Here is a 23,065-nt window from a genome sequence, read left to right as displayed (position 1 = left end):
CCTTAGAGATTTGGTGCACTCCCAGCTTGGCTGGCAAGCTGTCAGCCTGTCTCACTAGAGCCCACATAGGCAGTACAGTACAGGATATTCCTCACTGTACTTGTAGCATAGCCCTAAACATCGCCTACTTCTTAAACTGCCTTCCAAACATGTGAGCAAGACAGCTGGTCTCGCTCTGTCTGATGGCACACCCACCCATTGGACACACTCATGCGTGCAGGAAGAAAAGGACAACTACTGTTTATGCAGCCTCAGGGGACTCTTAGGATGTAGATGTGTCCATACAACCCTGAAAAGTTCATCAGCCCCTTCAGTCCTCCAGGTAGCTCTGGAGGTGTATTTAAGATCTGTTCTTGAATAGGGGAAGCGAAGGTGCTTTTCTAGCATTTCTAATCAAACTCTTGTATTTCCATATGACTCAAAGTCCTGCATGAGCTACGTCATGTATGAAATGCATCCAGCCATGCCATCTTGGGAATGGCCAAAGATTGTCTCACCGGAAATTATTTAGCTTGCATGCAGATAGCCTTGCTTTATCACATTAACTTTTACATTTGTAAAACTGAAGTATTCTATTATGATATTCAGTAGCAAGGCCAAAATGTATGGGCAGATGACTGTAGGGAAGGAGCAAAAATAGAATAATTAAATTAGGAAGTACTAGCAATTTAGTTCTTGCAATGCGTGACTGCAAGGGGTGGGAAAAAATCAGCAGACCATCTATGTGTTTTCATGATCACTTGTTTTTGCTCCTTACTGTTCACAGGATCTCTGACCACAGACAAGGGGGAAAAAAATAGATTTTTTTTTTTCACTTGTATTCTCTTTAGAAGCTGAGCAACTATGTTGAGTGAAAGAGTCGAATGATTTATTGTCATCTGTTATTATGTTCTAAAAAATCGTATCCATTACACAGACTGAATAAGAATATGTCTTTTGTGAGACATACTTCTTATTTGGTATTCACTGTTTGTTTAGGAGATGCCAAAAGACCATCCTCCATTTTAGACCTGAATGGAGTACTTTCAGCAAAGACTTGGGATCTCTAGATAAGCTTATGCTGCTGATTGAGAAATAACAACAGAACAGAGAAGGATACTCAAAAGAGATACTCAAAAGCCTCCCTGAGAGGCTGGAGTCCAGTATTTAAGAAATGTTCTACCTTGGAAAGGTAGTTAGAGTATGAGAATGAAAATCTGGCCATAAGGCTAGGATTTCATAACTGGGGTTAGAAGAAAGTACCTCACAAGATATTGGTCTCCTGAGACTTTCAGTGATGTTTTTTCAAGTGCCCAAAAGATATTGCCTGATGCAGGTGTAGCTATCTGTCGTTAACCTGAGGTGCTGCTCTCAGTATCAGGACTGTTCCTTCTCTTCTCGATTAGTCTTCCCAGGAGTTGTAGACCCTTCTTCTGTTCCTCTTGTTCTTTTGCATCCGAATCCAAAGGTCCCTCTCTGTTCCCCCTCCTAAATTCTTACTCCCTACCATGTTATACACACGTATAGATATGTCCTGCTGTATAACTCTTTATTCTTTTTGTTACTCTGTTGCCTGTCTAATGGGAGCTGTGATCTTCAGTGTTAGGGCTTCCCATGAACTAGTCGTCTCATGAACTTTGCCCTAAAACACAAATAGCTGCAAGTCTCTTAAGTGGTCATAGCGGGGTGAGACTGTGAAAAGAGTATATCCATTTGAGAAGAGCTCCCTTCTCCATCCTCAGAGCCCTTGAGCATTCTGTACCAGACTAGAATTAAAAGAAGAAACTGTTCAGTTCCTCTGGTACTAGGCTGTATAACTGTTACATAGAAAGAGCATCTTTCAGTTATCCCTCTTTTTTTTTTTGTTTCTAAAACATAGGTGGTACAGGAGTCCTGTGGTGGCTCTATGCTAAGCAACGAATATCTGCCAGTGCTATTGAGACTCAAATAGCCAAAGACAATCTTCAGGCTCTTTTGATCTATGCCATTTCAGCTACAGTCTTCACGGTATGCTTTGTGAATACCTATATTATTTTATTTTTCTATCATCCTGGTTGTCTCTGGTTTTTTATTCAGGTGAAAGGTTTGTATTGCATACATTTTTGAAAAGTTTATTTCTACTGCAAGCTCTGTTGCAATGACTTTTTAATGTTTTTTTGGGTTTTTTTCTTCCAGACATTGTTCTGTAATATCTGTTTTTGAGTCAGTAGAGAGTTCCTGACCCTGCAGCTACTCTCCTCTACTGTAAAATGTCCACAGGGACATCCATGAATTGGTGCAATATTAAACTCCCAATCCAGTTTCACTTAAGAGATTTTTCTTAGGTTCCTAGTTCAGAGGTACTTCATCATTTCAGTTTATTTGAAAGTCCTTAGACCATTCCTACTTCTGAAATCGGTTGTTCCCACATTTACTCCATTTAGAGAAGGATCATTGTGAACTAAAATACTAAAAACTATTACAGAACTAGTTTATCTTCATCAGGCCTTGTTGTTCTTTTCGGAGTTACTGGCTTTACTACTAAAAATTGACAGTGTTTGACTAACTTGTAAGTCCACCATACCATGCCCAAACATAAATGTTAAATTGTATTCTTTGTTAAATCTTGCTGATTTCACTGATTTGTGAAACATAATTGAGGACAGTATCTGGTCTAATCTCATAAACCGGAGGCTGATGATGATTCCAAATTCATAATTATGAGATTAGAATTTCCTAGAAGTATAATTTGGAAAACAATTTTTCAGCAGAAGAAACTGATAGAGGTTTTACATTTTGATCTTCTGATCTTACAGATAGAGCATGTGTTAATTTGCTGTGTTTGAATAGCCTACCTGTGCCAAATGAGAGCTTGCTTATTTTTCAATTATCTAAAATGTGATTTGGAAAATTCTCTCTCTAGGTTATCTTGTTCTTGATAATGTTAATTATGCGCAAACGAGTAGCTCTCACCATTGCCTTGTTCCATGTGGCCGGCAAGGTCTTCATTCACCTGCCGCTGCTAGTCTTCCAGCCATTTTGGACATTCTTTGTGCTTATCCTCTTCTGGACATACTGGATCACAGTCCTGCTTTTCCTTGGTACTACAGGTAAGCAGCTACCAGGCTTATTTTGAATAAATTCCACTTCATTTTTGTATGATTTCAGACAGAGTTGGTTAGAAAGCATGTGGGGATCTCTAGAATAAAAACAACATATATTATGCTCCTGTTGTTGTCTGCGTCAGTGACTTCAAAACACTTGTTTCAAGAAAGTTGTTGTGCATTTGAGTCTGCATTCCCAGTATGTTACTTTTTGCCTTAGGCCGGCATTTTGATTTGATGCAAGTTGGCATGTTGCAAACCACAAGGCTCCATTAATAAGACTACTATAACAGTTTTTCAAATAATTCCCTCTAATTTTAATCTCATAAGGTATTGTATTGTAGCCAGTACTCACAGAGATGAAGACAGAGCAACAAAAGGGCTGTTGTACACATTTACTGTCTCCCAAATTGTAAATGTACTTAAAGTAGTGTTAAGCTGTTCATAACTTAGGTGTCTACTATTATTTTGGCATTTTCCAGGATTATTAAGGAGATTTTTCTGCTGTTTGCCCACCATATTCTGAGAGCAGCCAATGTACTTAAATTTCTGCCTGCTGTGAAGCGCATATAAGATGAGAGCTTTGTTTGTGTTCAGGGTCTGACAAAAGCTTCTACAATTAGTCGATCCTATACGTTCAAGTCTTAGTTACTTCAGCAGAGAAACCTAGCAAGTAATATTTAAAATGGGAGATGTCTGTGTTATTTTGCAGTAAGTTGTAGGCGATAGAGACCATCATTCATTATTACAACCTTAAAATTTTGAAATTTATTGTTTACTGCTGATTCAGAAGTGGCAGTGTTTCAGGTCACAGAGCTATTTCAGGATAATACAAGATAAATATTTTTTTATTTCATAGCCTGAATTCTTAGCAAATTGGGATGGAGGTAATAGAATTGACATGTTCTTGTTCTCCTTACTATAGAAATTTTTAGTTTTCATTACATGCTGTGCCATGTGCAGAAAATGTTCACCTCTGAAAGTGAGTTAAGTCTCAGTCCCACACTTCACTCTGTGAGTTAAAGACTGCTGCAGAGGGACTAAATTCATAGCAGAATTTAGGCTGATGTTATATTTTTCTGACAGAACTGTTCGATTGGCCTTGATCCTGCGAAGACTAATTTATGCTTTTAGCTTTACATGCACTCAATATGTTCACTGATATCAGTTAAACAAAATCTTTGTGCAAATAGGGCCAGATATTTTCAATCCAAACCAGGAGAACGGAGTATGTTATCTTTGTATGAGAAGAAGCCAAGCCTATACTTATGAAGAGCTTGTTCACTAAAACCAAAATTATTTCAACAGTTCAATTTATTCACAAGAAAATACTAACTTTTTATATAAGCGTAAAAGCGTAGCTGAGAAGGTGGAGAAGGTCCTATCAATGCTAAGACTAAACAATGGTTTTCAAGGTAAGCATTTTATGCACGTCATGGTACTTTCAGTATTTTTCTGAATCTTGTCAGCTGTTCATGTAACTCTTGTATGAGATGAAACATCTCAATGGGGGTTAACACATTGAAATAGAGCTTATCCTAGGAGGGTTCTGACATGTGCTGTTAGTCTCCACACATGATACCACTATTCAGATGAGGCAAAGAGTCAGCAGATTTCTGAACATATGAAATCATGTGTTTAGAATCTCTAAAGCTGCTCCTTATGTCTGTAAATACATGCACAAACACTTACCATAAGGAAAACAAAGGTGATTGTTAATGTTGACATCCAGATGTAAGGAGTTACGAAGTTTAATATTGATTCTGACTGTATGAATGGTATCAACAGAGCAGCAGACTGAAATTAAGAATGACTAAAGCAGGCTTCTATTATGTTTAATTATTTGATGGTAGTTGGTTTTGGAAATTTTCACCAAGTGGCTATAAATTAAAAGAAGTGTTGCAGGATTTTGAGTACACTCGGAATTTTTTTTTAGTTCTTTTTTCAAATGCCAGTATACTGATTATCTCAAAAAGCTGTGTCTTATGAACAATCTCCCTAAACGTGACATTTAGTAGTGTTAGTAGAAGCTAGAGAGGTTCTGCTGTAGACAGTTATGAACTGCTAACACCATATGCACATTGATGTAAGAACTTCTTTCTGAGTTGATATAAGCACCACTTCCTTTTTTACCTTTATTTATTTCTAGGTAGTCCTGTCCCAAATGAAGAAGGAATTGTTGAATTTCGGATGGTAGGCCCTTTGAAATACATGTGGTGGTACCATGTAGTGGGACTGATCTGGATCAGCGAGTTTATCCTAGCTTGTCAGCAGATGACAGTAGCAGGAGCTGTTGTGACATACTATTTTACAAGGTAAGGACAGCTTAGACAGCTCTACTGTGAGCAGCCTAGACATGGAATTAACAGAAATAATGAGGGACACAGCTTTTGGAGAAAATACTTGCTTCCGTCCTGAAAGCTGGAGAGCAGTTGAATTGTATTGACTGTTTTATAATCATATCAAGTCCTAAAATAATCTGTTTTGCTGATTAGAGATGGTATTCTTGGTATTTAGGACTTGAAATTTTGTTTGCCTTGTAACCTGTACACATTGTATGGACATGGACGATTGTTTACACAGCAGAATGCACCTGTAAGGTCATCTGTCATGCTAATAATTAATTTTGATAAGCTCAGTAGACATAAAAAATATTGAAAGCAATTGATTATTATTTTAATTGCAAAACAGTGCCCTTTAAATTACTTACACTGCTTCATTAATCTTTCTCACACTTAAGGTGTTATTAGAGTAGATTCTGACCAGATTATGTTCAAAGAAAAAATGATACAAAATATGTGCGCAGTAAAGCTCTATGTTTCATTGTTATATTTGTGTACTAAGTTGTGTATCAGGGCATACTTTACACTGGCTATTCTGCATGTATCTGCTAGCTATTTAAGAAGACAATACTAATTATGAAGCAATGGTTTTACCAGCCTTCAGGCACAAGAATTTTGCTTCAGAGAGACAAGAAGCTGATTTCAGAATCACAAACTTAGCTTTGAGTATTTAGTCTCTAGTATTTGAAAACTTTTCTGAAATTACAATTGCTTAAAATTTTCTTTAAATAAGTGAAAATTAAAGTTATGGTTTTAGCCACTTAGGACCCAGGTTTTTCAGGGGGAAAAAAAAGGTATCAGATGCTTTGTTAGTATTTCATGAGAAGAAATGGTACTTCAGTGATCTAAAGTATTACATTTTGGTATGTAGAGCAGAACTATGGCAATATTTTTGGTAAGGAAGAGTTTGGAAAGTGTGGTTTAATGACGCTTCTTCACATGTCATCCTAGATCATGTCATCCTAGCTCATGACACATTTCTTCATCCCTGCCCCCCAAATGCCACGTCATTGTTCAAGAACTAGATGAGTAATTTTATTTTAGATGTTCTCAAAGTCTTTTTCAAACAATATAAATAAAACTCCTCTGGATAAAGAGCAGCATGAGTAGAAGATGTTGACAAAGTACTTAGCAGTGGTAGTTTACTTAATAAAGGCAAACCAGTATGTTGGAGTGATGCTAACCCCAGGAAGTATCCTAAATACACATGTAGTTCAGCTGATGGTTTTCAGTATGTGTTTTAGCCTTTCATGTGAAGAATATTTTATATAAAAATTTCTATACAGCAGCCACTGTCTACTCTTGCCCTGTGCTTTTAAGAGTCTGGTTTTTTAAAACTTTTTTTAATAATGCATGCAGAAATTTTTCAAGTGCATGATTCAGATCACAAATGTTTAATTGATTTGTCTTTTTAATCGAGACTGTTATCGGAATTACATTTGACTCCTTATCTGCCCTAGTCTTTAAAACAATATCAAAGGCAAGGAATTAATTTACTGTGCTGACAGAAATTCTGTTACTTTATTAATTATTAAGTCCTCCAGTATACCAATGAAATACATCTGTGAACTTATTACAAGACATTACAGGGATTGAGTAACGAACTAGGAAAATACAGAGGAGAGAGGATAACTTCGCATTGAAATAGATCACTTAGCAATGTGTAAGCTTCATCTGTAAGTTTATGTGTTTTCTATCACCTGAGGGTGAAAGATTTTTCTTTTAACTGTACCTTATCATTCTGTAATAGGAATTTTATTTTAAGTTAGTAAGCACCCATTTCTCCCTACTGTTATCCTTTTCTGAATTTTGAAGTACAGTTATAATCTGAAAAGTGACTTAGTAAGAAAGGAAAGGGCATTAATTTGGACTCCCCCATTATTTTGCATATTAGCAGCTTTGTACAGCAAATGAGGTGAAGTTATCTATGGAGAAATGTTTTATATATGTTCACTGTTCATTCACCTTAGCTGCATGGATTCCTTTCAACTCAGGCAATAACAGACCTCAGGGTGTTCTGCATTACAGACTCTGTCCTCAGTTACATTTACCTCAAAAGGAGGAAGTGGTTGGGTTGCATAGATGTAAGGCTCAGACTTTTTATGTGATTGTGCCCAAGAGGGAATAGAATTTGGCTTCTCCCCCCAGCCCCCAGAAGAAAATATGGGTAAACCTGTTTGAATCATTAATAGCTCAGTATTAAGTTACACAGATGTTAGTTTCATGGAATGAAAACTCTACTTTTTTTTATCTTTTTGAATTAAACTCACATGAAAATAACTTTCTCCCAAGCTGAGGAGATATTTTATGTTTGGAATGTTAGCATTTGTTCCTTTACTATGCTTAGTATTATGTTAATATTTCTAATAAAGAAGAAGAGACATTCTTTAAATGTTGAATAAAGTTGTTCTTGGAGAGAGAAATAGAAATGGCTTCCTTGGTAGAAAATATAAATAAAAACTTCAGGAGGGAGTTGCTTCAAAACTGTGAAAGTGAGTATTCATCTGATAGATTAAAAATATTCTAGCCACTTTGCAATAAAATGGCTTGTTTTAAGGCTTAATACTTGGTTACTTGAGGATATAATAGCTAAATCAGAAGTGCAAAACATCCGAGAAAAGAATTTACCTAATAAATAGCAATGGTAATATCCTCTCTAAGTCTCCACAAGGACCTCCAATAGAACAGGAGAGATAGGGAAGGCAAGTCTATCAGTAGTCTGACTGAAAAAATGTTACCTTGCTTCCTCACTTTTTGGAAGGTTTGAATTGCACACTATCAAATGTATAGAAACTGCTAGTTGGGGATAGCAGTAATGCAGCCAACTGCTAGTAAGATTATCCTTAAGACATATTGATTCCTTATCCTATTCCTATTACTGCATTAGAGTGACTTGCACAGACTGTTAGTGTGGAGTGAACAATATACACTGAAAGCTAGTACAAGGATGATACATTCCATTTGCACACCAGTTGTTGAGAATTTGTAGTACTTCCAGATGATACTAAATACATATTGGTCATTCTACTTGGTTCTTTTTCTCTTTTCAACAGGGAGAAAAGGAATCTGCCATTTACCCCTATTCTGGCATCTGTTAATCGGCTTGTTTGTTACCACCTAGGAACAGTGGCAAAGGGATCTTTCATTATCACTCTAGTGAAGATACCACGAATGATTCTTATGTATATTCATACACAACTCAAAGGAAAAGTAAGAGAAATAAATCCCATTTTATTACTGAAACTCAATGTCTGATGTGTTTACAGCTAATTTTAATTTAATCTGTGTCAGGGCTGGAAGTCTTGTTCTGGAATATTTGGTCTTTATAGGACGGTAGGACTGAGCGGGACTGCTTAAGTTACCAAGCTAAGTGTCAGTTGCTGAAACATAAAGCAGTATTTTTTCTTAACATCTGTTGGTTTTACTCTTTGTCTTTGTTTTCCCACACTGTGCTTTTGTAGGAAAATGCTTGTGCTCGCTGTATGCTCAAAGCCTGTATCTGCTGCCTTTGGTGTCTAGAAAAGTGCCTGACCTACTTAAATCAGGTGAGATTTTCAATATTCAAGTTTTATGTAAGGGCTGATAATGTGTGTGATTCCTAGAATGCAGTCTGAGGCTGAAACATAAGGTATCATACTTTGGAACTGGACTTCAATGAAGGTACATCAGTCTTGTCTCCATTACTGAAATTACACTGCAAATCACTACATTAGTCTTTGTTTACCTTGTAAGGTGAAAAATAGCTGATGTTCATCTTTGTGAACATGGTATCTGAACTTTATAACAACTTGTTTAGTGTTTGGAGATGTTCCTCTTTATGTCCACTCTTGTCAAACTACATCTGAGTTTCAAAGTAAGTTCATTGTGAAAAGAGAATGAAACTTTTCTAGGTGTAATATTTAAGGTTCACACAAATGAAAAACTGTACATAACATCAAAAGTTGTCATCATCTACAAAGTGGAAAAGGAGTTGCAAGTTGCAACACACTATCTGGTCCGGCCTCTTTGTAAAAGAGATTTTATTCGCCTGTGGTTCCACCTCTAAGTACATCTCGATATCTCTCTAATACACCTTTCACCGTTTTTTTACTTTTTTGCTTGTGGAAATACAGAACTAAAAGCAGAAGGCAGCATTTAGAAAAGTCCGGTATAATCCTTGAAAATTGTCTTGGCTGACTTTGAATGCAGTCTAGTGAAGGATCTAGAAATTGTCTTTGTGGACTTGTATGACTCTCAAACTGTCTTATATTTCCAGAATATTTTTTCAAACTATTTAATTGCTGTAGTTATGCCACTGCTCACCACCTCCTGCAGAGAAATTGCAAATTCTGTTTAATTAGGTTGTTGGAATAAACTTGTTAGTGCATAATGATGAGCAAGGGAGCAGAAGAATAGTAATTCTTTACCTCATATAGTCTTCTGTCGGCTGGTACCTACTATTCAACCTCTCAAGGGAATCTTTGTTCATTAACGTCATATGACTTCTGTGACTTATTGAGAAGTTGTATCTTCTCTCCCTTCTTGCTCCTTTCCTTCTGAAATATCTGATCATTCCATGAGTAAATCTTCAATCTGCTTTTCCCAGAATGCATATACAGCCACAGCTATCAACAGCACCAACTTCTGCACCTCAGCAAAGGATGCCTTTGTTATTCTAGTGGAAAATGCTTTGCGAGTGGCTGCTATAAACACAGTTGGGGATTTTATGCTGTTTCTAGGAAAGGTATGTCTGCTGTATACAGTTGTTACTGACCTACATAGTAGCAAGTTTTCCTTAACAATGGCTTGCGTTCCAGATAAAAAATACCTTCAAATTCCTGTTTCTTAGCATGCACTTTATTACATCGAGCTGTATCATATGAGGAAGGGACTGTCCAGGATAGGGAGGTTAAACAGCTGACCCACTTATGTTAAGTGAAAGTGATCAGAAAGGAATAGCTGAAGATGATGACACCTTTAGCATGAATTTATTTTTAGGCAGAGAAGAGAAAAGTGATTATTAGAAATTTAGAGGTTTTGATTGGTTTTGTGGTTAAGAGCTAGAATTGTAAGGAAAGGAAGCATTTCCTCTAAATTCTGTTCAGTGAGGGCTTTCCAGGTTTATGCTGAAAATTGGCACATTATTAATCACCATTTATGACAAAATTGGACTGGAAGGTAGTGTAGGAGCCTGCTATGAGAAACTTCCAGCTTGGACTGAACTGTCTTCCATATTACAGTTCTCTACTTTTATTCACTCAGAGTGCAGTGGGCTGAACTTTTAAGCCAGTAATTAAGTCAATAAGATGTGAGACAAAATAAACACATAATGAAGATACAGGTGCTTGGGAGACCATGAAATTACATAATATGGCTCTATGGAGGTGTCTGAAAGGTGCTACGAAACATCTCCCTGAAAAAACATCTTTCAAACTATTAGAGAAATGCATAGGTGACAGAAATGTTGACATGAACAGTGCAGCATATGAAAAATAGTATCGGCTAAAACAGTGCTAGGCTGCCAGCCTGTCTCCCTTATTAGTGCAACCCAGTCTTTTCATAATATAGTAAAGCTGGCCTCTTTTACATTTTTGTGTTTAGCTGCAGTTCATAATAACAGATTCAGAAATGTTAAATATGTTGAATAGCTACAACAATTGTTTTAGTCCTTTTGTTATGCCCAAGGGCCAAACTGCTACCCAATGAAATACCTGTTAGGGCCTCACACACAGTATAGTTCTGTGGAGACTGTTACATGACGTGCCTCACATGAATTCTGATGTACTTTACCTGTATGGAGACGAGACAGAGATGCGAGAAGCTTGGAAGGTGTTTCTGCTAGCAAAATAAAAACATATCATCCCCACAAGACCTGCCTTGCCCCCGCCCTCTCCCCATGTCATTTATGCTCAGGGATATTGGGGAATCCAGGAGGTAAAGATGTCACTACCACTAGCATCTGCAACCCCTAGTTCTAGCCCTGACAGAGCAAGAGTCACACAGGTTAAAAAACAACAAACCAAAACAAAACAATCAAAAGCCATTAGAGTTGTCTTCTGTTTTCTTCTTTAGGTCCTGATTGTCTGCAGTACAGGTTTGGCTGGGATTATGTTGCTGAATTACCAACGAGATTACACCATCTGGGTGCTGCCACTCATCATTGTCTGCCTCTTTGCATTCCTGGTTGCTCACTGCTTCCTTTCCATTTATGAAATGGTTGTTGATGTACTTTTCTTATGTTTTGCCATCGATACAAAATACAATGATGGGAGCCCTGGGAGGGAATTCTACATGGATAAAGTTCTCATGGTAAGTTTCCCCTTGCTCTCTAAGGCTAAGGATACGGTTTCATAAGATGGGAAGATGGGTGTTTTGAGAGTGGAGTGTACTCACTAGCTGAGTTTAATACTGTAATTTTTTCTACCTGAGTTACCTTGCTGTCCCGTTCATGGCTTGATCAGCAAACAGTGTGGTCTGATGAGCATCAGATAAGTAATGATGCATCCATCCCTTGACATCGCTGGTGTTGGCTTCTATATGCCGGCTGTGACATGAGGAGTTGTCTTGCAGAATCATACCTTTGTGTATCATTTCTTGTAAATGATACACTTCAGAATGGGAAGAAGCAAAACAGGGGGTAATGGCTTGATTTTTCTACTTTCCTAAGGAGGACCTCTTTTTGGGACATGGAAGAGGAAAAATATCAGAGTATTCTACCCCAAACACAGATAGTGACCACACTGGAGTTTTTCTTCTTTCAGACAGAAAGGAACTAAAATTTGCTTCTCAATCTGTCATGCACAGAAAGAGCAGATACTACGTTCTGTCCTGGAGCCTAGATGCAGTGTCAAGGCCGTTTGCATAGTTCAGTTCTTATTTGTTTGTCCCATTTTATTCCCTGTTCACTCTAGCTAGAGACCAAGATGTAAAAATTCTGCTCCTCAAGCCATTCAGATTGTTGTTGAGTAGGTAATTTTCTTGATAATGTTTTTAAGTGGCAGCCGTGGAATATGTCCCTGTGAAATATACCCACGTGTGTGGGCTAGAGGAAGACTCTCATGACTTCTTAGCATAATTTTTTTTTCCTAATTATTTGTTGGAAAAACATGTCAAGAATTGAATGTTAAATTTTTGGTAAAACACTACAGAATCTGGAGTATATAATAAATGGTAGCTGATGAGTTGTTTTTTAGCACAGAATAAGAGTAAAATGCAGCATGCTGTCTCAGAAGACAGCACAGATGAATCATAAAAGCATTGTGGGTTTCTGTAGTGAACAGTCAATATTAGAAAACACTAGCAGCTAAATTTTACTGAAATTTGCTGCAGAATGCTTGCCTTTAAGAGAAAAAAAAGATATAAAGTGTAATCAACACCTTTGCTAATCTTTGAGTTAGGTGACTCTGATATGGTGAAAAATTTAAGAGTTTGAATTAAGTGAAGTTAGGGTAATCACTAAGACCTTGCAAGTAATTATCTCAAAGTGCCTCTGTTTAATGGAGTTCTAACATGGCATACAGTTCACAAGTTAGGATGTAATAACTAGGATCTCTATCCTTTTTTGACAACCACCCTCCTACTTCCCTTCCCCATAAAGGAGAGCATTGTGTGGTAAATGTGAAAGCTGTAACAGCACACAAGGCAAATACCTGTCTGGCTTCCAGAATTAAATGAGGAAAACCCTTGTGCCTATTTGGCAGACTTTTTTGGTACTTTGTGGACAAATCTGGCCAAAAGAAGTGGGAGGAGCAAGTTGTGTTGACATTTTGAGCAGTTACATCTTGAAGTTTTGTATTGAGATTTGATGTTTGGAGTCTGTTCCAAGAAAGCACTTTTCACTTTATTACTATTTTTCAGGAGTTTGTGGAGAATAGTAGGAAATCTATGAAAGAAGCTGGCCGGGGAGGTGGAGCTGAGGGCAGAGAGCTAAAACCAATGGTAGGTGCAGATGAGGAGGTGGCGATCCTCCAAGAGTTTCACTTTTACTTCTTCTCCCTCTTTGTCTTTACTGACTGCACTTCTTCAGGAGAAGTTTTTGTTCTCTGTATCACTCAAGATGTTCTGCTTTTTCTGTTTGTGAGCTTGCCTATCACCTGGATGGCAGAGTTTTTGTCACAGCTGAGACCATCTCCTGTAAAAGTAAGATGAAAGGAACTGTGTCATATGAAACAAATGCAGTATCATTTCATTAGGATTAGTATGCATGCTATGTGGTATACACAGACAGACCCAACTGCTGAGTACTCTTAAAGTAAGATGACTCTAGAATTTATTGGGCTATTCTGACTTTAATCCTATTTTCAGTCCTGAACTGAACAGTTTTTGTTCATCTTATGTTCACTGTAAAAGCCTGAAGAGCACTACTGAGCACATCCATTGTTGCAAAGTAGGACCAGGCATTTTAAGCTCTCACCAAATTATTTTATACAGAGCCAAGGAATTGGTTACAGTGATTCCTTTCAACCTGCTCAAATGACATTTCTCCCAGTTGTTTGTTTTTATTGCCAACTACTTATGTTGCTTGTCTCTCGTGTGCTCTTTCCATCTCACACTGTCAGATACACAGACAGTGAACAATGCATCATTTATGCTTCTGCAGCCTGTTTTACTTATGGTGTGCGTGTTAGGAAGGCCTTGCATGTCTGAGTAGCCTGGAATAAGGAACAGCTATACATGGTACAGATAACAGATAGGAGGATGAGTTTGGAAGGTGGAGAACTGAGAGCGTATGATGGAGACCAAGGCTGGGCAAGGTATGACTTGTCATTTGTGCAGTATGACTTTGTGAAATAAAATATTTTTCCATCATTACTTTCTCAGAGTATTTGGGGCCTGATGCAGTTCCTTACCATGGGGACAAATTTTTATCCTAATGGAACCTAAATAAGTGTATGCTAACAGCAGGGTCTTTTTTAACTGATGTATGTGAGGCCATGTTGCATGAGCACTTTTTGACCTAGCTGGAATGGGTTCCTGCTGTAGAATGGATAGATGTATAGCTTTGCGTGTTTTGCTCTTTCACTATAGCATACCAGTTTCTAGACTTGCTTATGCCTAAATGCTGCTGTGTTTATACATTTTAAAAAAACTGATTCAATGCTCGTTTACTGTTTCCTTCTGGGAGTAATTCTAGCTGTTCAAACAGACACTAATGTTGGGATTTTCAGAGTGGTCTAAACACTGTAAATGTAAAGCTGCTGCTAAAATGACTGAGAATTGGGTTTGCTAACCTTCTAGTCACACGCACAAAAAATCTCAGTCCAAAAATGTATTATGTTAACCTTTAATTCAAACAACTGGTTTACCTTACGTGGATTTCCACTTACACTCTCATCAGCGCTAGCACAGACTGCTATTCAGACTTTTGTACTTGATTGCCTGAAGCTTGGCTGTTAAAACCTTTATTCATCTCCCTGCCTTGTAAAATGGCAAACCAAGTACTTGCAAGTCAAGGCTGGTCTTGTTCTTTTAGGAACTTGACTCTAGGCACTTGAGCCTGGCACTAGCTGAAAGTCCTCCTGGAGAAGGTGGTGAGCACTTGGGGCTCAGCCTGAGTGTCACCTGCTGAATTACTCCCAGTTCTGCTGCTCATGTGGTAGCCTTGTTTGGAACTGACTGGGCCTTGTTTTCTCAAGTGGTCTTTCATTTTGGCGTGTTCAGCTCCAGTTGACTAGGTTCTGAAATATTAGGATCTCGCTTCCAGACAAGGACAGGACACAGCAGTTACCGCCGTGAAATTGCTGATACCTTTCCACAAAGCATTGATAAAGGCCTCAGTTACATCCGAAATAGGATCATTCATCAGTCTATTCTGTACTAGTAGCACCTGTAGTCCCAAAATTGGGTGTTTGCAAATTACATTAATTTTTTTCTTTTTCTGCTTCTTTTTTAAAACATAGAGTCTTTAGTGTTTTATTTCAGTCTCCTTGAAATGCGGCTATTTCTTAGACATGACAATTAGTTCTAAAAGTGAAATGCCCTAAATCCAGTGGTATTTTAAATAGGTATTAATAGCAGAGATGAGGAAACATTAGGACTTTCTGTTCTCGTATCAAGGCACAAGAAAAAAAAACAACACCTTTTCACACTTCTTTCTTTATGGTTTCCAGTGACCCCCTTTGACTCAGTTTCTCCTTGTCTTTTGGCATTTGTCTAAGACTGTGCTGTATGACTTTGTTTTCTAGGCCTCTGGAGCAAGTTCATCTTGAAACTAGCCAGCCATATTGGAACCCATTGACATTCCAAAACAGTATATATATACATATATACATACATATATATATATATATAAATAAACAGCCAAAATCAGAGAAAAGGAACAGGGATTTAATACTTTTTTTAACAATTATTTTTGTGAAACATGTACTCTTTTCATACGGGTGGCTTTTACAAGCAGCTTTATCATTGTTCCATTTTTTAAATTATTCATTGTGGTCATGGAAGAGTTTATTCTTATCTGCTTGATATTTTACAATCTGGAGGAGGTATCGTTGTAAAGATAATCTGAAATGATGTTTGGTTTTAGAGACAGATTTCCCATGACATTGCTAATCTGCTGAGAGTTTTACTTGTTTAGTTTGTTTAAATTTGCATTAAATTCAGGACAGTTACATGTAACGAAAACCTTCAGATCAAGAAAAGTCTCAAATTTAGTTTTTAAAAAGGTGGTTTCAGTGAGAGTTCATTCAGGTCAAGTGGATTTGTACACAGTCATTTTACTTTACAGCCCTGGTGGGGCAGAGTTTTGTTTATCAGTATCAGATATCACAATAACCAACTCCTCAGGTATTCAGGTGTGTGGGAGCCCTTGCATCTCCTATTAAACAGAAACTAGAAAATGGGGACAGATAATTTTTATATGCAATTAACTTCCTGTGGTACCCTACTTACCCCTCTTGCCCATTGCCCACTATCTTCCCCTTGAGTTCCGTAGCCTCCTTCACACTTCAGCAGTGCTCCTTTGAAGGGTATGGATTCTCCATATGAGCAATTGAAATAACAGATTGTTAAAGCTCAGTCTTAGCCATACTCATGATTAATTCATGACTAGATGTAACGATGCTGAGGATGTGAAGAGAAATGAACTGTACTACCATACAAAAAAGTACCGTATGCTTCATTTCATTTAATGCCGGAGAGCTTTGGGAGGTGGAAGGGACCATTCCTTGCCTGTTGCTTCATGCATATTTGTGTGTACTGTAGCGGGTGGCTAAAACACGAAAGGGCAGAGAAACATTTCTCTGGAAGTGTAACTGCCAGGATAGTTATCTAAAGTTATCAAATAATGACAAGAGAACATGCTTTTTTGTTAGTATTCTTAGATATTTAAATTTCTTTTCAGTTTGGAAGTTCACCAGATACGAATGATAATATTCAATTCTTCAGCATATTGTAACGGTAAATGCTTAAAAGTGTATTTGCTAAGAATTCATGATCTGTCTGCGCTATATACTCCTTTTGTTACAATTTTTTTAAGAAAGCTATTTTTGTTAATGTAAAGTTAATATTTCAGAGCAGAATTTTTAAACTTATTGCACTAAATATAAGCTCTGTACAAATAAATAATGCCTCAATGGTTCGATCACTCCATTCAAGAAAATCTTTTGAAAGAGAAAAGCCCTTCTATGGAAGCTTTGCAATGGAGCGGAGAGGTATGTCTAAGTGGAGACATGCAGAGCTCATGTTATCAAGGTTTAATAAGTAAGCAGTTCTCTCTGCTTCCTTTCAGAGGATCAGGCTTTTAAATTGCTGTCGAAAGTTTAAAAAATATGTCGTATCACGCAGCTAACCAGTGCTCTTACCTTTTGGCAATAGTGAAATATTTCACTTTTGCTTCTAAGAAGTCATTTGATAACTTAAATTTGTTTAGTTTTCTTTCAGCAAGCCAATTAAAAGGATTTACTCTTTCCAAATCACAGAACTAAAACTAGATGAAATGTATGAAAATAAAAATACATTTAGAAATTATAGCTGCTGGGGAGGCAGGGAGACGGGATTATCCAATCCTGCAAGCACTTAGACACTTGTTTAAGCGAACCATATTGGTAACTTCACAGACACCAGGAGGGCTCTCCGAGTATGGCAGTTGTAAGTTACACATCTGTGTAAGTGCTAACTGGACTAGAGCTTCAACCTAGGGATTCAAACTGGAGCATTGGCAAGGCCTCTCAGTGCAAGCTAGAGTTCAGAAGTCAGTCAGAAGCAGCACTGGAGCTTAAGTTTGTGGAGAGCAGGCATTTCTGCTGTACCAGGGGCTAAAACAGCAAGTGGCACTGAACACTAATAGATCAGTGGAGTGTAGCAACAGAAATTTAAAAACTGGCTCAGATGAATGCTAGAAACTGGATTCCAGAGCTACGAGACTTAATCACGAACACAGTTGCTTCCAGATGAATTAATTTCCATCTTGTCTGGAAGTTATTGGAGGTGCTTTGATTGAAGCTTTGGATTCTGCACATTTTGACAACAAATTTCAGCCATGACCAGTTCCACAAGGTTGTGTTCTCTGCTCACTGGAATTCCTGTGTGGGTGCTTTTCTCTGCAATTGCAACTAGGACTGCAGTTGGAAACTAATTTTGTATTTTTTGTATGACTTGACTGTGCACCATTTTTATAGCAGTTTACCCTGTTTTAAAAAGAAATTTGGTTTATTTACATGGTGTTTAAAAGATACAGGCAACACTTTTTTCTATGGGTAGTTGTAATGTTTAAGTGACAAATCTATATCATTATAAAGTTCTTAATAAAATCGTGTGCACCATACTCGAGTGTATATCCAGCATGCAGAGCTTTTCAGTCGTGCCAAAGAGGCATTCCATCCACCCGCAGGCTTTCCAGTGGCCATTTTGAATGTCCTTTGAAGTTCATTTGCAACCAAACGTCAAGCTGTGCTCTTCCAGCTCTGTCTTGTGCAAGGAGATAAGCAGAAGACTGACGACTGAAGAGACAACTTTTCAGGACAAATTTAGACTCCGCTTTCCTTTGCCTAGCGGGGATGGCGGAGTAGGAGAACACCTGACATGTAAATCCGCAGTTGGCAGTAGAGGTGCTGGGGTCTGCCAGATGTGATGGATTAAATTTTTTTTTTTGCCACCTGGCAAAGCCAGTATATGCACGGCTTTGTGGGAACAGTCTAGACTAACTAGAGAGTGATGCTGCGCTGGGAATAACACTGCAGGAGGAGCAGGTGAGACAACTGAGACAGAGAGATCGTCTCCTTGGAAAGTCCACTGAACCAAGCAGTGCTTGAGGACTGGAGATTCAGGCTGGACAACTGGGGTTTAAAAACCAAGCCAATGGGATTACTTGGGTTCCCAGCATTTGGTTTCTGCAGATGGTCTGCCTCATACCCTCTGATCAGCTAGGTTTTAAAGACAAAAAAGCATGCCATACTTGGAAGCTGAGCAGCAGTGTGTTGTCTTTTTTGCTTCTTCCAGCCCTAGAGAATTTTTTTTTTTTTCCTTTTAGCTCTCATTTCTGTATTGCTCTTTCAGCAAAAGAGTGCCAAGTGGCAGAGTGTCAGCTCCCCTTTGTCCCACCGATCTTAGCCCATGCCTTCTCACCTTCCTGAGGCAAAGATTCAGGATATCATGTGGACTGACTGGGAGGGGGAGTAGGTGCAGAGCTAAAGTTCTGAGGTGGGTTTTTTTGTATGATACAACTCCATCGCTATGCTTGCTGTGGTTAGGAGTGCAGCCCATTGCTTCTACAGTTTCAGTGCTGCTCCACAGCTAGAGTAAACGTATGGTATGGCCAGCTTCAAATTGCGTCTTCAGCCTACCAGTAGCTTGTGTTCACACTACCAGCTGCCAAAACCAGGGTTGGGTTTTACATGTGGCCTTAGCTTGGCATGGTAACCCAACGACTTTCTGTATTAGGGGAGCATGTCTTAGAAGGGAAAACTTAAAGTGGAAAACCCAGTTACAGGTTGTAGTGGGTTGACCGTGGCTGGCAGGTAAGCCCCTACTCCATTTCTTGCTTGCTTCGCCCAGTAGGATGGCAGAAAGTGTTGGAAAGGCAAAAGCAAGAAAACTCATGCATCAAGATAAAGACAGTGCATTAAGTAAAGCGGAGGGGGAGAAAAAGAAACCCAAGTGATGCAAAGGCAATCACTCACCACCTCCCACCAGCAGGCCAATGCCGAGCCAGCCTCCGAGCAATGGCTACTTTGGAAAACTTCACCCTTCTGCCTCCCTCCCCCCTTCCAATTTTATTGCTAAGCATGGCATTATATGGTATGGAATATTTCTTCAGTCTGTTCAGGTCAGCTGTCCTGGCTGTGTGCCCTTCCACCCTCTTGCCCAACCCCATACTACTCTGCTGGGGCGGCAGAGTGAGAAACAGAAAAGGCCTGTGCAAGCACTGCTCAGCAACAGGTAAAACACTGTTGTGGTCACAAATCTAAAACACAGCACCATACAGGCTGCTGTGAAGAAAATTAACTCCATCCCAGCCTAACCTAGTACATAGGTCCACTTACCCAAGAGTTAATCCAAGACTCACTCCCTGCGTTTCTGTACAGCACCTTCTCAGGGTGGTTACTTCTTTCCGAAAGGGCTTTTTCAGCAGCAGGCGATTAGCCTGCTCCACAGTGCTCTCTTTCATGGAGGGAGCAGGGGATGCTAGCTCTTATTCTTTCAGCACAAAATGGGGATATAAAGCAGAAATGAGCCCTTTCTGTATCAGTGTTCTGGCAATTGAGCAGCCAGTGTTGGAGACAACATACTTAATGTGCCCTCAGGGCATGCACTTTAGTGGTTTGCTCTGAGTGGTTATGATGTAATCTATGAATGTATGTTATAGAGTCAGAATAAAATGCATGTAGCAGACATATACTCATCATCACCATCCAGTGATCATTTGGTTCTGAGTGCATATTACACGCTGTATTGAACATGGCACTGTCATTTTAAGAAGCACTCTTAAGATTTAAAAGTAGATACCTAAGAACATCCCTGTTTTTTAAACCATGGCTTTGCCTGTGCAGATACTGTTTACTGAATCTAAACATCACAAGTTCATTGTTTCTTGAACAGTTTGTGTGTCACATTATCACCACAGAAATCCTGTTTCATCTTTGTGGCAAAAAACCCTTGTGTTTCCCAAAACAAAACCCAACAGACTTCTTGGAAGCATTTCTTGCACTCAGATTGTTTGTTGGGATGATGGACATTTACTCTAAATATTTCATTTTTAAATGCTCTTTCAACTATTTTGTCTCTGCTGTTATTTCCATCACATCACAAGAGATTATGGAGACTAGTAAATTTGTATTTCTTGTGTTCTGTAGAAAATACTGTTCTCAAGGTATTTTTTTCTTTTATATTTAGAGAGATGAGAGAAGAGATGAATCTTGTCTCTTGTGATGTGGGTCATGTATAAAAGGCAGAATTTCTGGTCTGGGATGGAGCTGTGATGTGTCTTGCAGTGTTTGCAAGCTGATGCAATCAAGCCAAAGCTCTTCAGAGACATTAGGATTATGAAAATATTTCTAGGGACAATAGGTAGCACGAATCCATCTAAAAATACCCATTTGGAGGCTATACTACCTGGCATTCATTTGACAGAGATCAGTTAAAACAGAACTAGCAGAAAACCAGCAGACGCCATCAGATTCTATTCTCCTGCTCACTGAAGCGGTCAAGTGATGTGTGAATATGATGAGCAGAATTTGGTGGTTTAAGCATCTGGTACTTTTCTGTAGAAACATGGGACTCCCCTTAGAACCAAAGCTGCAAGAATTCAGAGCAGAAGTACCAGTGACTTCAGCAGAACTAGCCTAATTTCAGTAACTTTAAAGACAGCTCTGGCCTCTCTATATATGTGATGGAAGACGCTGGCAGCATAGCTGGCTACTATTCCTTAAAGTGCACCACCGCTCCCCTCTGGCTTGAGTGAAATAGGGGCAGCTAGGAAGTATGTCAGAAAGGTTTTGTGGGATTAGGAAGCAGATTAATTATTCCTGAAACCCCTCAGAAGCTCGGCACTAACTGGAGTTCCACAAAAGTCATGATTTTTAACTCTCAAATACATGCTGCGTGTGCTCCATTTGTTGGTAGCGGTTGGGTCCCTCCCTGCTCAAACTGAAAAAGGAGGATATCTCTCAGTAGAAAAACAGTGCTGCAGTCAATGAGGTGGTGTCTTCTAGGGGAGCACGGGAGGAGAAAGCAGAAGGGTTGTTTGGTTTCTAATGTAGGCCAGAAGGCATTTGCCAGAGGTTAGGTGGAGCCACGGAGAGCAGGATTTCACAGTAGTTAAAAAAATTCACATTCCAATTCACAGACATCTCACAGCAACATCCCCTGTGCCCTGCTTTTATTTTGCTCTGGAGGTCTTCAGAGCAAGAAAGAAGGTGGAATCCTGTACCTATAGAAAGGAATTATTTCTATACGGTGAATTGTGTTGCTGATTATAGCAACTATCCTAAGGAAAAAGGAAAATCTTCTGAACAGATTTTAAAGGCTTGAAAGTACTTGCATTGTCATGGTCCATCAAAGCTTCACCTGGAAACAAAATTTTCATCCTCTTTCACTCATACTCCTAACAGGGCAGTCAACCCCCTGAACTGGTTTAGTGATTTACATTGAATCAAGATCAACTAACAAGTGCTCCTTTTTCCAGTGGAATGCCACCTCCTTTGGGAATGGGAAAAGTAAATGTGACACTGTTTATTGTTGTCTGAGAACTTGAAATGTTTTATACTGCAAGCTGTGAATGCAGGAAGAGAAGGGAAATTAACAGTGCTGATCTAATCTTAGATTTTCTGTGTAAACTGACATTGTGCCAGAATACTGATGCAAAACTGTATTTTAGTCTAAGAAATGTATAAATTTTTTAATGTATCAAAATAAAGTTTTTCTTAAGTAAGAAAGATGTTTCTGTGTCTTCCCAGCGGGGTGCTACGCCCTGCTTTTCCTCTTAGGAATACAATCTGACGGCCCTGAAAGGAAGCGGAGTCCATCCAGATCTTTGCTCAAGCTTCGCTTAGCCCTGTGCCTGCTCGTTAGCTGAGTAGCTGCGGTAGTGCTGGGCATGCCGCCTTGGCTCTCTCACTGTCCTGCTGCCAAGAACGGTGTTGTGATGCTCGTGTTTTGTTGAGCTGGATGGGGTGAATGGGGTTTTGTAGAGCAAAGGCGGTCCCTTATACCGGCAGCTTAGGGGGAATGCGGAGTGGGGAGGGGTGAAGGAAATCCCGTTACGTATTATGCCAGTTACGCAAACTGCACGTCCCAGCGCAGCACCTCGTGTGGGGCCACCTCCTTGTTCTCCACGGTCCTGTATACCTGCTCCCCCCCTCCCAAACCAGGACCTCCATTCTAAAAAGCCTGAGTAGCTGAAGATGGGTGGTGAATAGAAGCAATCGATAACAGCGCCTGTATGATCTTACTAGCAGAGGCATGTGCAATTGCAAAGGTTCCTTGCCTTCTCTCCCTCCCACGGGCACAGCACATTTCTACTTTCTTTGCTGCCAGTTTTTTACTACACTAATAAGCCAAGCTGAACAATGTTTTCTTGCTTGTATTGCTCTTTACGGCAAACCACCTCAGTACTACATTTGCGTAAGATAATTTACATGTATCTGGGAACAATATACTTGGGATGAAAAGGACCAGCCAGCCCACCAGACAGGACCTCTGCCCACAGGCAGGGTCCCATGCTGTGGACCCAAGCGTTTTGCTGTA

General features: G+C 39.1%; 1 protein-coding gene across 1 annotated transcript in view; it reads left to right on the top strand.

Moving 5' to 3' along the window:
• Window positions 1–14,951, top strand: part of SLC44A1 (solute carrier family 44 member 1) — a gene marked incomplete at both ends in the record, with an annotated part of 61,838 nt that extends 46,887 nt beyond the window's left edge. Inside the window, 9 exons of the mRNA XM_082013310.1 lie at window positions 1,859–1,986; window positions 2,882–3,068; window positions 5,212–5,377; window positions 8,458–8,614; window positions 8,866–8,949; window positions 9,990–10,127; window positions 11,456–11,692; window positions 13,241–13,522; window positions 14,856–14,951. Coding sequence (XP_081869436.1) covers window positions 1,859–1,986; window positions 2,882–3,068; window positions 5,212–5,377; window positions 8,458–8,614; window positions 8,866–8,949; window positions 9,990–10,127; window positions 11,456–11,692; window positions 13,241–13,522; window positions 14,856–14,951 — 1,475 coding nt within the window. The remainder of the gene's footprint in view (window positions 1–1,858; window positions 1,987–2,881; window positions 3,069–5,211; window positions 5,378–8,457; window positions 8,615–8,865; window positions 8,950–9,989; window positions 10,128–11,455; window positions 11,693–13,240; window positions 13,523–14,855) is intronic.
• Window positions 14,952–23,065: the final 8,114 nt, after the last annotated feature.

The sequence above is a fragment of the Phaethon aethereus genome, assembly GCF_964289735.1.
Source record: "Phaethon aethereus genome assembly, chromosome: Z".
NCBI classification, from domain to species: Eukaryota; Metazoa; Chordata; class Aves; order Phaethontiformes; family Phaethontidae; genus Phaethon; species Phaethon aethereus.
Note: the sequence above shows the minus strand (reverse complement) of the source record. Positions and strands in the feature narration are given on the sequence as shown.